General features: G+C 41.6%; 2 protein-coding genes across 4 annotated transcripts; one reads left to right on the forward strand and one right to left on the reverse strand.

The window, feature by feature from the left end:
* LOC8061445 (ADP,ATP carrier protein 1, mitochondrial) lies at positions 402-4209 on the reverse strand. 2 transcript variants are annotated; one of them, XM_002468546.2, is made up of 4 exons: positions 4006-4209; positions 1713-2206; positions 1234-1605; positions 402-1013 (listed from the first exon to the last, which is right to left on the reverse strand). In XM_002468546.2, the coding sequence occupies exons 2-4, from the start codon at positions 2184-2186 to the stop codon at positions 717-719; spliced, it is 1143 nt and encodes a 380-aa protein (XP_002468591.1). In that variant the 5' UTR covers positions 2187-2206; positions 4006-4209; the 3' UTR covers positions 402-716. The 2 variants fall into 2 exon arrangements, with proteins under 2 accessions (XP_002468591.1, XP_021306377.1); XM_021450702.1 differs by lacking the exon at positions 4006-4209 and adding an exon at positions 3758-3841.
* Positions 7221-14483, forward strand: LOC8061446 (K(+) efflux antiporter 5). Of its 2 annotated transcripts, none has more exons than XM_021446575.1 (20): positions 7221-7775; positions 7947-7990; positions 8866-8930; positions 9029-9113; positions 9184-9245; positions 9349-9424; positions 9499-9573; positions 9832-9903; positions 10017-10100; positions 10213-10281; positions 10721-10798; positions 11169-11257; positions 11339-11435; positions 11956-12009; positions 12532-12627; positions 12820-13008; positions 13089-13166; positions 13289-13333; positions 13412-13507; positions 13925-14483. In XM_021446575.1, exons 1-20 carry the CDS (start codon positions 7538-7540, stop codon positions 13976-13978), a joined length of 1746 nt encoding a protein of 581 aa, XP_021302250.1. In that variant the 5' UTR covers positions 7221-7537; the 3' UTR covers positions 13979-14483. The 2 variants fall into 2 exon arrangements, with proteins under 2 accessions (XP_021302250.1, XP_002465945.1); XM_002465900.2 differs by having other exon boundaries at positions 7223-7775; positions 13937-14465.

The following is a 14941-nucleotide window of genomic DNA, read 5'->3' on the forward strand; positions in this document are numbered from 1 at the left end:
CTGATCATGGAGAGAAGAGAGAAACCAGAACGAGTTGAATGCTACTCTGGGCTGCCGATAAATTTAATCAAATTTATAGTAATAATATAATATTATATTAATATTTTAAATTCAAATATTTTTATAAAAATATATATTAACTAATCTAATCATATTAATTTTATATAATAAATGTTTGCACTTTTTTATATAAATTTAATCAAAGTTCAACTCGCTTAATTTCTCAAAAAATGAGAATTAGCTTTCGTGAACCTTGACTGACACTGAACTACTAGTGTGTTGTTATCAACTGAGGGATATGCCTGCCTCCCTGAAGCGATGATCCTTGAGACCATGGGGTTCATCGTTCATGTAGCGCTAGCTTGAAGCGATAAACCATTGCAGCAAAAGATCACAAAACATACGCTCACCAAACACAGTAAGCTGTGATTCCGAAACCAACATAGATAACATTCGAGCAACCCTTTGCATGCGCAAAACCAAATAAAAAACTGATGCAGCCAAATCGTCTACCCCAAAACATCTGCCAGGATTTCTAACGTCACTTATTTCCAATCTCCGACGCAAAAAGGGATGCGGTCACAGCCACACTACAAACAACTCACCAACCTCTGCGAGAGCTAAACTTAAAATTGGTGTCCAGGGTCCATACGTATGTTATTAAAGGCACCTAAAACATCATGTTTGTTGTTCGTCATCGTCATCATAATATATCCTTAGCCGCCACCAGACCCATACTTCTTGCCGAAGACGATCACCTGGAGCTTGTCGTACCCAGCAAGGACACCAGCACCAGCAACAGCACGGAGGATGTTTGCCCCAGCACCCTTGAAGAGGGACTTGGTACCCTCCTTTGCAACAATCTGCTTGAAAGCATCCAAGGAGCTGTTGTACTTGACGGCCTCACCAGATGTCATCATCATGCGACGGCGAACAGTATCAATGGGGTAAGAGGCAAGGCCAGCACCAATGGTTATACCCCAGCCGAGCAAGAAGCTGGCTAAGAAGTTGTCCTGCAGAACACACCAGTGAACACAATATTAATAAGATTCAGTAAAAGACCACATTTGACCTAAGTTTCAAAAAGAAAGGATCAATATGCGAATCAATAAGCACAAGAAAATTGATTACGCAAAAAAACTGTACCAAAATTTGAGCAGGGGACAAGCAATTATGATTCAAAGCGGGTTAACACTACCATTGTAATTAGCAATCTGGGTTCAGGTTACTGACCTGCAGGGTACCAACAAGAAGCACTGGCTTCAGGGAGTCATACATACCAAAGTAAAGACCTCGGTACACAATGATTCCCACACAAGAGATATTGAATCCACGGTAGAGGCCGCGAATACCATCACTGGCAAGGGTCTTGCGGTAAACATCAACAAGTCCATTGAACTGCCTCTCACCACCCTTCTTTGCAGCCTTGGCATCATTGGCCAAACGTGTACGAGCGTAGTCCAGAGAATAGACAAAGAATAGAGAGCAAGCACCAGCAGCTCCTCCAGAAGCCAGATTTCCAGCAAACCACTTCCAGTACCCATCCTTGTCCTTCTTAAAGTTGAACATGCGCTTGAAGTGATCCTTGAACGCAAAGTTCAATGCCTGAAGCAGGATGGAGAATTTAGGTTTATCTAGTGCCAACATATGAATATGAATAATGATCACATAACACCAGAACAAAAACAGTTGGATGGGGCAGGATGTGGTACCTGTGTGGGGAAGTAACGGATTACATTAGCTGTGTTTCCTCTCCACAGTGAGACAAAACCCTCATCTCTGATTGTCCGACCAAAGCAGTCCCCAATACCCTTGTAGGGTTCAGAAAGCCTGCCAGTCTTGAGCATTTCATCCTGGTTCTGAATCAAAAGCTTGACACGCTCAATCGGAGCAGCAGCTGTCTTGGAGACAGCAGCGGAAACCCCACCCATCATAAAGTCAATCATAAATCCAGAAAAGCCTTTCTCTTTTGGGGCAGACGCGAAGACAGGAGATGGTGCCATGACAGATGAGAGTCCAACAGTTGCATTCATCCCATAATATGACCTCTGGGGCACATTGTAAGCAGAATAGGCATTGTTGAATACGGGGTTGTTCATGGCAGAGTAGGAAGAGATTCTGCTCAACAACACAGACTGCCCATGGACCTTCTGGACCACAGACGTAGAGCGTAGTTCATCCGCCATTTTCACAGGTCAAAAGCGATCTGTCAATCAACATGAGACGTTTGGGTCAGATTATAAGCAAAGACACCATACATATGGAGCACAGATATAGATAGCCAAAGTGTCTACATGGATACTCCTACAAAACGTAAAAGCACGTAAAGGAGTTGCACCTAGATCATTTTTTCCCAAACTAAGTGGAACAGAAAGTTCACTCAGGGTACCATAAAAGGAGTATGAGCCGTTAACCGCATGTAAAAATAACAGCATATCCTGGTGCATCAAGATGCTTATAACATGATTAAAAAGACACATTTAATTAATCACTAAAAAATACATCTAAATGACAAGAAGCTTTGGCAATCTGTATCTACTAATCTAGTCTAATGTAAAACTCTGAGACCTAGCATTATTTGCTTGATTCAAAATCAGCCTGGCAAATCTTGAAACCTAGCATTTACAACGTGATGAAAAGCAGGGAAACTACAAGCGTCATTTTGAAATCACTCTGATCTCGTCTAGGAGTGCGGAACATAGAGCTCTGGTATTGTCCAGGAAGAAGTGTCAAACATAGATATCAACACCCAATTAAGCTAGATTGTAGTGAGCAAGTCCGTCTCAGTATAACAAACATAGCACAGTAGCATATATAAGCACTACTGTCAAACAGAGTGCTACTCATCAATGGATCTGTACATACAAAACTACTGTCAAACCAGCACATCAGGCACTAAGACCAAACATTATATTACATTAATAACATATTAATACATAAAACTAGTAAGAGACATAACACAGACACAACAAAACCATCTCTTGAGACCAATTTAAGAGTTAAGACATACACAAATGGAACAAAACCCGCTCCTGAGACCCAACTTTTTTATCCAATATAGACTGAACATGCAGCTATGGAGTGGCAAACAAGAGAAAAACAAAAACAGCATTTGCATGCAAGCATCAACAATATCAAAACGTATTGACAAACAATATGCGAAACACCAAGGAACCAACCAGCAGTGAGCAGCACAGTCCAACAGTTGATGCCTATCCAGGAAAATAAGCAACGCAAATTGCAAACTATTGACTCTCAATTCTAATTCTAATTGCCTAATGCTGCTTGGTGACACAAACCAAGTATGGTTCAAAGTTATGTGTATTAATAACACCTCTAGTGTACGTAATACATTCATGTAAGAGCAAAAAGAAACACCCAAAGTTTCACAAAAGTTGTACTTCACAGCAAGTTGTCTACCCAGCCCATTATCGCAAGGACCCTGTGACCCTAAGCAGTTAAACAGGCAAACTTTTAAACAAGAGTGATATTTGAAGTGCAGCTCTGAGTTTACATTGCTAAACAGCAAAGGACTGGTCCTCAAAACCAAGTAAAGAATAGTAGCTCTTCGTGTAGATATTGGAGTCGACAGCACTAGACTAGCTGCCTCCTGATGTTGACAGAAACGACTAGCTCGCACAGACAGCAGTTTCAGTTCTAGTTACCATAAACTAAACCCTAAACCCTAAATAAAACATGGTACCGATTAGAGGTAAACCTACACGCGAAAATAACAGAAGCAGGCAAAACATCGTACCAGGAGGCCGTGCATATGCGTCCCTACTACAGGACTAGGGAACTGGAAATTAAAATCACTTCATCCATCCAGATCTACGGTCCTCTGTACAACCGACAAGTTCAATTCCTCAGGTAAACTTCCCATGTAGCCAGATCTACCGAAAAACGCTATGCACCCATCTCAAAAACGAAATTAGATCACGACTGACCCCCTCGCAATTTCACGAACCAGGCCGGAGCGGCTTGGGGGAGAGAGAGAGTGCGTACCGAAGAGATGAAGAGAGTGAGGAGATGGAGCGAAGCCCGGGTTCCCGCCGACGCCGCGGTCGGGCGGAACCCCGTCGCGGCCGGCGTCGCCCTCGCTCGCGCCGCGGAGAGGCGAGGTGGTGGAGTTGGGACGGGGGCTCTCGTAGGGTCGCTGAGACCTGAGACGAGACGAACGAGATGAGGCACGGTATAAAAGACCCTGGGGTTTTGGCTGGCGTGTTGGAAGAGTAAAATAAAAAGCCCTCCCAGAGAAATGGGCGAGAGCGAGACTTTTTCTTTTATTTTGAGGAGAAAAATGAAAAAATGGAGTTTTTTTTTAAGGAATGTTCCGGAGTTCCGGCCCAGCCTTTTGCTGCGTGCGCCCATGGCCGTGCCAATCTCTCGGTTGGGCCGAGGGTGTGCTACGCCGCTGGCCTTCCCATTCGCGTTGAGCCCGCTGTCCGTCCGTGGCGGCCAGGGTGACGGCCCATGATACGTTGCACCACGACGGACTTGCCCGGCCCAGGAACTGCCTTGCCACTCATCGCATCGCCGTCGAGGGGAGCCACTTCTCCTTTCCAGCTCCAGCTCCGCCGCGCCGGATCGCCGTGGTGGTGGATTCGCACCTACACCGGCGGCATCTCGGTGGGTCGGACCAACCGGCACCAACAGCGCCTACCTGAAATCCTGCGGCACTAGCTTAAGCTTTAAGCCTAACCCTCTCACTCTCACTCTCTCAGTGTCTGTCAGTGCTCACGGGGATCACAAAACAAGTGGAGCGCAGCCTAGTAGTTCGGTGCTCTACAAAAAAAACTTGTAATGATTACAGACTATTCGTTTTGTCTAAAAGATTATATGTAAAAGTATTATTTGCTAATTTATTATAAGATAAAATCACTAAATAGTTGACAGATTCGGTAAATAATCCAAACAAACCGTCATACATCTACAGCAGCGATCGGTTAGTATTTTTGCAAGTGCGAAAAAGGTAGCGTAGAGCAACTCCAGCCCAAGTCCCTAAATTAAGCCCTTAAATTTTTATTTACATGCTATGATAAAAAAAGTAGGGGCTCAAATTAAGACCCAACTCCAATCCACCTCCTAAACAATTCTAAACAAGTAGGATAGAGGGTTCTAGATGTGAGGGGTTCAAACTATAATTTAGAAGGAGAGGTAGGTTGGAGTTGTTTTTTTAGATCAAATCCTTATATTTAGAAAGGAGGTGGGTTGGAGTCACTTAACCTCTCGCATGCACACACACGCAGAGCGCAGTTGTCCTGCCCATTCTCATCTCTTCTTGAGTCGCCGTGACAGGAATAGGTTACTGGTCAAGTGAGATTTTTCATCGGGGCTGTTTGATAATTTCCCTCCAACAAACACCTAACCACGACTCAGCACGGTTTGCAAGAGTCCGAAGCTCCAAGCACTTGGTCCAGAACCATCCGGAGACGCCAGAGTTGTCAAATTCTCAGCGTCCCTTTTTAATTATCATTTTCCTTTTTCAATAAACAACATTGATTAAATATAAAAAGAAATAGTATTTTTGATACATAATTAATATTATTAGATATGGTTGTTATTTAAAGACATAAACGTTACTAAAATTTTTAAAAAATCTAGTCAAACTTAGGCCTGATTTAGATAAAAAGGTTTTGGATTTTGACACTTTAGCACTTTCGTTTGTATTTGGCAATTATTGTTCAACCATAGACTAACTAGACTAAAAAAATATCTCGTAATTATAGGTAAATTATGCAATTAATTATTTTTATTTATATTTAATGTTCTATGCATGTGCCGTAAGATTCGATATGACGAGGAATGTTGAAATTTTTTTGGATTTAAGGTGAACTAAACACCTTATTACGTATAAACTATGTCGATTGATGTTTAGAAACAGTAGAGTATTACTATAAGCAAGGGCAATACTACTTTTAGGCCTTGTTTAGTTCCCAAAATTTTATAAAATATGAATAGTACCACTTTCGTTTGTATTTGACAAATATTATCCAATCATGTACTAACTAGACTCAAAAGATTCGTCTCGTCAATTTCGACCAAACTGTGCAATTAGTTTTTATTTTCGTCTATATTTAATACTTCATGCATACGTCTAAAGATTTGATGTGACGGAGAATCTGAAAACTTTTACAAAATATTTTGGGAACTAAACAAGGCCTTAGCTCTCCAGCAGAGATTGGATAATACGTGACCTGATCTGTCCCAGTATTATACTGACACATTACTCCTACATTAAAAAAAATACTAACGTCCTGTCCGTTGAGTGCAGCAGTTGAGGCGGAGGTAGTTTACACGTTCGTCCACCAATTGAACCGCGTGAAGTTCTGAAGGTTTTCTACTCTGTTGTCAGGGACGGCAAATATCTGATGGAGTTCAGAATCAGGGCTCGAGGTTTCCATCATTCCGAGACGGGACCCTAAGCATCTTTATTATCGAACCCTGCCAGCCACTGTCTTGCGTACGCTTACCTGTGACCAAACTGCTATTGCTAAGGCCCTGTTTAGTTTCTCACCTAAAATTTTTTCATCAATCCCATCGAATCTTTGGACACATGCATGGAACATTAAATATATATAAAAAAATAAACTAATTACACAGTTGGTTTAAAATCGCGAGACGAATCTTTTAAGCCTAGTTACTCTATGATTAGCCTTAAGTGCTACAGTAACCCACATGTACTAATGACAGATTAATTATACTTAATAAATTTGTCTTGCAGTTTCCTGACAAGATATGTAATTTGTTTTTTTATTAGTTTCTAAAAACCTCTTCCGACATCCTTCCGACACATCCGATGTGACACCCAAAAAATTTTCATCTTCAATCTAAACAGAGCCTAATTGTCTACCGCTAGGTGAAAGTCGGAAGGACCGCAAGACCAGAAGAAACCAACGCTTGCCACGGGGATTATTCTGCGCATCGTGCCATGTGAACTATCGTGCTCAAAGATAAGATAAGCGGCCATGTGGAGCTGGTGCTGTTTGATCCTGTCACGTCTTGACGCTTTCAATGTCAGAGAAAATTCACGCCACAGCCCCAGCAACAACCACACAGCCAGGAAATTCAGAGATGATCGGTGCGTGTGACATGACGAATCCTGAATCCGCTTCCGATCAAATTCAGAGACCTGGTGCAACTGGAAAGCAGCCCGTGGGCTGGTGTGTGGAAATCGGAACCACTGACCCGTGGGCCCTGCTCCCGCAGTGCCACGGCTCTCAGGGTAGCCCGTAGCCACGCGCCCGCGCCCACGCCGCGCGCGCACCACCCCCGACCGAGCATAACCACCGGTGCCGTCACGCCGCGCCGTGCAGCGACGCGGACGCCTCTCCCTCCGCTTGCCGCCGCCTCGTGCTCGCGCGATCGGACGGCGACTCCACCGCGCCAACCGATCTCCTCTCTCCGACTCTCCCCCGCGCCCGCGGCGAGAAATAAAAGAGATCCCCGACCCCGACGCGCCACCCGCAAATCTCGCTCTCCCGGCCGCCCGCCCGCCGCCACCCCGCCCGCCTCGGCCGCACCCGCACGCAATCCGATGGCCCCCGCCGTCGCCGCAGCGGGGTCCTCGCCTCGCAGGTGGCTCGCGGCGGCCGTCATCGCGCTCGCCTGTGCCCTCGCGCCGGCGGCCGCTAGGCCTGACAAGGAGATGCGGGAGAAGTTCTACGGGACGCTCGTCACCAACGGCACGCACAACGCTACCGGGGACGGCAGCATCGCCGAGATGTTCGGCCGCGTGCTCGACAAGGAGTTCTCCGACAGCGACACGCCCGACGGTACGAATCTGGATCTGCACCACGCATTTGGGTTTGAGCTGGGTACCACCGTAGCAATGGAGTTTCTCACAGTTTTGGGCTTGGGTATCTGCTGTACTGCAGCTACAACTTTTTATTGCATCCTTCAGTTTATTTGACTGACGATTTGTGCTTCTGTTCATCCTCTTGCAGCTCCTGACAAGAGTAGCTTCAACAACAGCGTGTCAGATCATCAAGTATGTGTGACTTTCCTCTTGCATGCATGTGACCTATTGTTGTCCGATGACGTTTGCCGAAACTGCTGTGTAACCTTTACAATTATTAGTTTTTCCCTTTTCCCGAAGAACCACATTTGCATTTATTAGTAAGATGGGGCTCTTTTTGAAAAGCTCACAAATGCTGAATGAACCTCATGCATGTCTACTATTGCCCTAGATTGTCACCTACTAGAACTGGTAATGGGTAATCTAGTGAATAAATATGGAATGGTATTATTGTGGAGAAGTAGTTTCCAATGAGTCAGTGGCAAAAGCAAAGATAAGAGTGCCATTTAAGGAATATTTCCAATGCACCTGCATAATTAGAATTTGCTTCGTGAATCAGTGACAAAAGTAAAGTGAAGTGCCTCAGCAACCTGCATGGATTAGCAAAACCGTCAATAAAAGCGATAAATGATGCCCTTGTTAATCACAAGATTTTTTGCTTCTCATATCATGAATTCATGATACAGTATTTTGATGGCACTTGCTCCTTTGTTGTGTGTATGTAGATATCAGATTAGTTATATGTTTTATGCATATAAAACTATATATTTTGTAAGTGTGTTGTTCTGCTGAAGTAACTTGATGTATGTGAGTTTTCCCCAGCCTCCCGTTATATCATTCGGGTATATATTTGCTTGTGTTGTGTTGAAATTACTAATATCTCGTGATCTGATTTGCCCTGAGTATTTGACTGTGGAATTGCAAGGACAGAAACATCTCACTTCTTTTTTTTTTTAAAAAAAAAGTGGACATGAAAATCTAGAAAGCGTTCTTTTTGTCTGCAAGATTTTTTCCCCTTTCAGTGTGGTTTGCTAGATAAAAAAAATAGTATTTTGTTTTTTGTTCAGGCTGTTCTGGAGACAGTAGCTGTCATTACACATGACAAGAAGAAGAATGATTCGCAGCATACTAAGTATGGCCAGAATTTGAACAACATCATCTGTCAAACCTGCTATATCTGTAGCACCATGCCATATCAACTTTCTGACTTACGCACTGGTTCTGGTGCAGTTCCCCAAAATCTTTCCAAATTGGTGACATGTTTGGAGGCCAGGATGAGAACTCTGATGACTTGGAAACTGTGATAGATAAAGAGGTGTGCAAATTCACTTAACATCGTATGATTGGTCTGGTTGCCACTTATTGAAGGCGTTAACTTTGCACAGGATAATGTTTTTGTGATGTCAAATCGTAAAACGAAGTATCCAACTCTTCAACTAGATTTACGGTCAGCTGCTCCCCACCCCCATCCCTTCATACCTTCACCTGTATGTGCCCCTATGTAATCTCCTATGGCCCCATAACTTGTTATATACAATTTCTCAATGCAGATTGATTAAAGATCTAGTAATTATAATCGTTTCAGCTACTGGTGGTGGTATCATATTCTCTTGTATGGGGCAGCCGGTCAGTAATTCTGAGATATTTTTGTACTTAACTGCTTACATCTTCGGTAGGCATGATATATGTTATTCTTCCAGGTTATTGTTGGCTACCTACTTGCTGGTTCTCTAGTTGGACCTGGGGGTTTGAACTTTATCAATGAAATGGTGCAGGTGACATGATCATTAACAGCTTACACCACAAAATTGCACTTTTGTCCCTTTTTTTTCTTACTTTTCTCCCTTTTCTATTATATATGCCCATCAAAGGGTTAGTATAGACTTTGAAAGAACAAAACTCATAATTTGGTTAAACTTAAAGGATCATGGCCCAGACAATTTTTTTACTCTTAAATCATACTCACCAGAAGATTAATTCCATGTGGCATATTGAAGTCACATACTTATCAGAATTACTGTGTTCAACTACAGGTGGAGACTTTTGCTCAATTTGGTGTAGTGTTTCTTCTTTTTGCTCTTGGTCTTGAGTTTTCACTGACTAAGGTACTAAAAAAATCTCTGGATGTTGTCTTGAGTCCAATATATCTCTTTCCAAAGTGTTTTTGACAAGTGTACATGTCAAAAGGTTTCCTTACTGTGCCTGTCATTTCTATCAGTTGAAAGCTGTAGGTCCTGTTGCTGTACTCGGAGGTCTGCTTCAGATTGCTCTGTTCATGTTCTTGTGTGGCCTCACTGCAGCGGTATATGCGTCTATCAAGCTTTAAATTGTCTTTCTTGCTTCTTGGATACATGTTGGATGTTGCACTGTAATAGAAGAACTGCTCTCCTAAAATTAATTTGCAAATTTTCCAGTTGTGTGGTGCTAAATCATCTGAAGGAGTGTTTGTTGGTGCCTTCTTGTCTATGTCATCTACTGCAGTGGTAAGTATATTTGTTCAATGTGGCTACCATTTCAAATGCACCCTCTCTTTCAAATTGTAAGTCATTTTAGTTTTGTTATAAGTAAAACTTCTCCAACTTTGGCCAAGTTTATAGACAAATATGTCAACATTTGCAAAACCAAATAAAAGTATTATTAATGCATGTTTCAATTTTGATTTAGTAAAATTATTTTGATGTGTGCTAGATGATCCATTCTCCTACAAACATGGTATGCTCGTCAAACTTAGACTAGTTTGACTTAGAACAAAATTAAAACGACCCACAATTTACTATTACAATTTGATTGGGCATTTCAGCTGAAGAATGGAGTAGGTGGAATATTTTTGGGCATGTTCCAATTATATGAATAGTCTGGCAAATTGCTTTCAGACATTAGTTAAGAATTATGAGGATCTTCAATCTGTTACAATTTTTCTAGGTTTCAAAGTTTTTAGTGGAAAAAGGTAGTACAAACACACTTCATGGTCAAGTTACAATCGGAACCCTTATACTTCAGGTGAGGACTCCCATCCAATTCTTTCATATATTTTCTCATCTATTGTTATTATCTGGGGAAAAATATTGATTCTGTTTGAGAAACTGTTAGTTGGAATCTTTAGCTCATGTAATAGGGTAAACCTATCTCTTATTTGGATATTAGATTATTCTGTCTATCGTGCTATAGAGCTTAAGAAAATACATGGAAGGCAAACTTAACATTTAGTACATGGCCAAGTTAACTAGTATTTGAGTGGTGAAAGAAATTGTACTTAACGTTTCTTGGTATGGTCAGATCCCTTTACGGGAAGCAGGTTCTATGGGCTAGTGTGAACTGCTGGCGGTTAAGATTCAGTGATGTCATTTGTGTTTTGTCTCCCTTACTCCAGGATTGTGCAGTGGGCTTGCTGTTTGCTCTCCTTCCTGTTCTTGGAGGTGCTAGTGGCATTTTCGGAGGAGTGATGTCAATGGCGAAACTGTAAGAATATTACCATGTCATAAAAATATGTGACTGCTTTTATTGTCTTGAGTCATGTCATGAAATGTTTTACATGTGCAGGTTGCTTGTGTTATCCATATTTGTAGCTGTTACGTATATGATGACATGGTCAATTGTTCCTCGATTCTTAAAACTGATGATTCAGTTATCTTCACAGGTTAGGCCAATTGTGATGTTCCACTTTTTTCTAGGTCTGAGTTTGGCTTTTCTTTGCATAGATCCTTAATGATGCTTTTGACAACTTGGTGCTGCATTACTTTTTTACTTATATTCCTTAAGTCACATGAGGCAGGGTGGTTATCTTTTCTTTTCACTCTTTTGTGGAAGAGGTTATTATAAAGATAATTATTTGGAAAATCACTTTGTCTCCCCTCTGGCTTGTTACAAGAAATGCATGTCCTTTATGCTTTGTAAAACCTTTTTGTTTTTAGAAAAAAAAAACTTGGCTAAATGTCATATATGTTATTTACAGTTTGGTGAGCACATTCTGGGTATGCAAAGCATAAAATGAAACTAGACTTGTTTGCATATTATTTCGTTATTTCACAAATGAGATAAAATGGGTGATACGTTTTCTCCAAGCTATATGTCCTCCATATGATGTCCTGCTGAACATTTTCAGATGTACCTGCCTTTTTCCCCCTCACTTCTAACGCTCTTTTAAAATATATATGCAGACAAATGAACTCTACCAACTGGCCTCCGTTGCATTTTGCTTGCTTCTAGCCTGGGTAATTTTTTTCTTGTTTCATTTATTAAAGTATATTCTGTTATTGCTCAGTATGACTTTTGAGGTATATGAGTGCAATGTGACACATGGCAATAGTGTCAAATGCTTGCCTGTGCACTGGTATAGCATAGTGTATTCTCATGAAGTATGAGATGGCAATGATTTCTTCACTTAGAGTATCTTCTATACTGATGTTGTTATCACAATTTTGGTAGTTGTTCATATTTGGCACTGAGACAACTGAAGTCAGGAATTGAATAATGACCGCAGCATTGTGAGAGCTAAGAATAAATAATTAGTTTTATTTTTTCCTGTATGAAGGAATTGGTTCATTATGCATGAGACAACTATAGAGATAAAACCCATGCTAGTTTAGGGTGAATCTGACATGAGAGGGGCAACTGTTAGTATAATGCTTTTATTTTATTTCATTTTTCTCTTGAGATATTTCAAAGTTCCATTAGCATCCATACAACTATAACATTAACCATGTAGACTGACATTGAAATTTTGTATTTGGCAGTGCAGTGACTATTGTGGATTGAGTCTTGAATTGGGGTCATTCCTTGCTGGCGTTATGATATCAACCACAGATTTTGCTCATCATACTATGGAGCAGGTGCTATTCTGAATCCAGTTCACACTGTACTTTGGTGTCACTAGTTGACATTAATAGGAGTTAGGCTGCTTTGGCAGGAATACACTTATATGATATAACTTTGCTTGATCTCAGTTTAGCATGCTTTAATGACATTTCATTTTAGTAAAGCTGAACTCTCTCTATAGATAACTAACTTTCCTTTATTTTAAGGTCGAACCCATTCGCAATCTATTTGCAGCGCTCTTCCTTGCAAGCATTGGAATGCTCATACATGTTAAGTTCTTGTGGAATCATGTTGACATATTACTTGCAGCTGTTATACTGGTTATAATAGTAAAGAGCATTGTTGTAACTATTGTTGTAAAGGCATTTGGATACAGCATCAGAACAGCTTTTGTTGTAAGTATCTTCCGTTGGTGGTTCTCCATCAGTTTTTCACCAATCTTGAAATGTATACTCACACTTCTTATTTGGTCAAGGTTGGGCTGTCCTTAGCTCAGATAGGAGAGTTTGCTTTTGTGCTTTTGAGCCGTGCCTCCCATCTCCATCTTGTTGGGGTAAATTAACCTATCTCTTTCATGTGTTTCTTTTAAACATATGTTCATATTTTAGAACAGCAACTACAGATTGACACACATTCATGGTTACAGTTTCTTAACTGTTTAAAATTATTTTTCAGGGGAAAATGTATCTACTATTACTGGGAACAACTGCCCTTAGCTTGGTAATTACCTTTTTTGTCTTATATTGTGGGCCTTAGCTGTTAGGTATACATCTCCCACTTTTGTGTTCATTGTTGCAGGTAACAACTCCTCTCATTTTCAAACTAATTCCTGTGGTAATGCACCTTGGCATCCTTATGCGTTGGTTCCCCTCGGAAAACAGTATGCAGAGTGAGGTATCCTTTACTACCTCTTTGCTGATTTTTTTTCAAAGCTTGACTTATGGACATTGTTGGCTGGAGTGGTAAAGGCGTAATGCCTGTGTTCAAATTTCATGATCTAGACTAGAATCTTTGACATGTTAGGTTTTGAAGAAGTGTCAAAGACAAACTACTTAGTGAAATATCACATTTGTGTTTTTATTTTGTTAATCAGTTGAGGTACCTTATAGTACGCCATCCCAGTTCTTTTTCATATGTACACTTGAATCTGAAAATAGAAGTTTTGTTCTTCAATGACAACTGGGATCACTCTTAATGGCTAATTATCAGTATATATAAATCTTTAAACAGTAGAGCCAACCCCATTTGTTCACTTGGTATTATATTAGTTATTAATATTCTTTTATAACTCCATACCTGATCATATTTCAGCTTCCATTACAGGATAAAGCGGTTATGCTTGAAGCTCACAACAGATCACTCTAATTGCCTAGCTACAACATTCTTTTGACTGACAGTGATTTATTTGTGCATCGACTCTTTGCACATGCCATGAAAACATTGGAGAAACAATTACACACCAAATCCCCTTTTGCGGCGATATGGGAACACGAAGGGATGGGCAAAGTTAACAGCTTGGCCAGCCGTGGGGCTCTCCGTATAGCATTCTTTTGATTGGAATTTTGAGTTGTACATACTGTACATGTCGTCAAGGTAGCATACAAGGGATCTGTCCATATGAGGAAGGCGCCAATGGGCCTTGGTTTTGTATCATTGTTGCCAACTCAATCAGTCTAGGAAGCTAGGTAGGGATTTTGGTACCTTGTGCTCAAATGTACAATTATTGTCAGAGGATGACGGGAAAGTTGTATGTTATGTATTTGCTCTGTTCTTGTGACGACCAATTGACCATGGACACATGAACACATCCTTCACGCTATGGTAACGTGGTGTTCACCATATCGATTATTAATATATGTTTGTACTGCCATTTGTGTGGTGAACATTGTTTGCTGGAGGACAGCTTGTCCGCATCGTCCTTTGGGCGTGTACCCATCGGTCAAGGGCAAGCTCAAGGACTGGAGGGGGTGGTTGCCATGACTCTGGATGTATGATATCTGAACCTGGGTAATGCTGGCTCGTGATCCAAAGTTGGTGCGGCCATTAAACCGACTTGGTCTAGCTGGAGAACAACTGGCTTGAGGTAATGGTATTTTGACGCTTTGTGGTTGCTTCGGTTCAGCGGGTGCTGCCGGACACACATGCACAGCGAGCGTGCCTGGCCTTTTTGCTGCTGGGAGCTATTGCCAGGGGCCCAGGAGTTAAAGGGCGGCCATGGTGCGATCTGATATGCGACACCGACGCGTGATAAGGTCGGAGGTTCAAGCCCGCCCTCGAGCTCCTAGCGATTTGGGCATGTCATTACACAGTTCCATGTTGTTCAAGCCC

Source organism: Sorghum bicolor, chromosome 1 (assembly GCF_000003195.3).
Source record: "Sorghum bicolor cultivar BTx623 chromosome 1, Sorghum_bicolor_NCBIv3, whole genome shotgun sequence".
Taxonomy (NCBI): Eukaryota; Viridiplantae; Streptophyta; class Magnoliopsida; order Poales; family Poaceae; genus Sorghum; species Sorghum bicolor.

Bases quoted from the DNA above. Each gene is read 5' to 3' on its own strand.
- LOC8061445 (XM_002468546.2), bottom strand. From the start codon at position 2,186: ATGGCGGATGAACTACGCTCTACGTCTGTGGTCCAGAAGGTCCATGGG. The intron at 1,606-1,712 runs GTACCACATCCT...ATCCTGCTTCAG, and splicing joins TCCGTTACTTCCCCACACAG to GCATTGAACTTTGCGTTCAA. The intron at 1,014-1,233 runs GTCAGTAACCTG...TGTGTTCTGCAG, and splicing joins TTCTTGTTGGTACCCTGCAG to GACAACTTCTTAGCCAGCTT.
- LOC8061446 (XM_021446575.1), top strand. From the start codon at position 7,538: ATGGCCCCCGCCGTCGCCGCAGCGGGGTCCTCGCCTCGCAGGTGGCTC. The intron at 7,776-7,946 runs GTACGAATCTGG...ATCCTCTTGCAG, and splicing joins CGACAGCGACACGCCCGACG to CTCCTGACAAGAGTAGCTTC. The intron at 12,628-12,819 runs GTGCTATTCTGA...CTTTATTTTAAG, and splicing joins CTCATCATACTATGGAGCAG to GTCGAACCCATTCGCAATCT.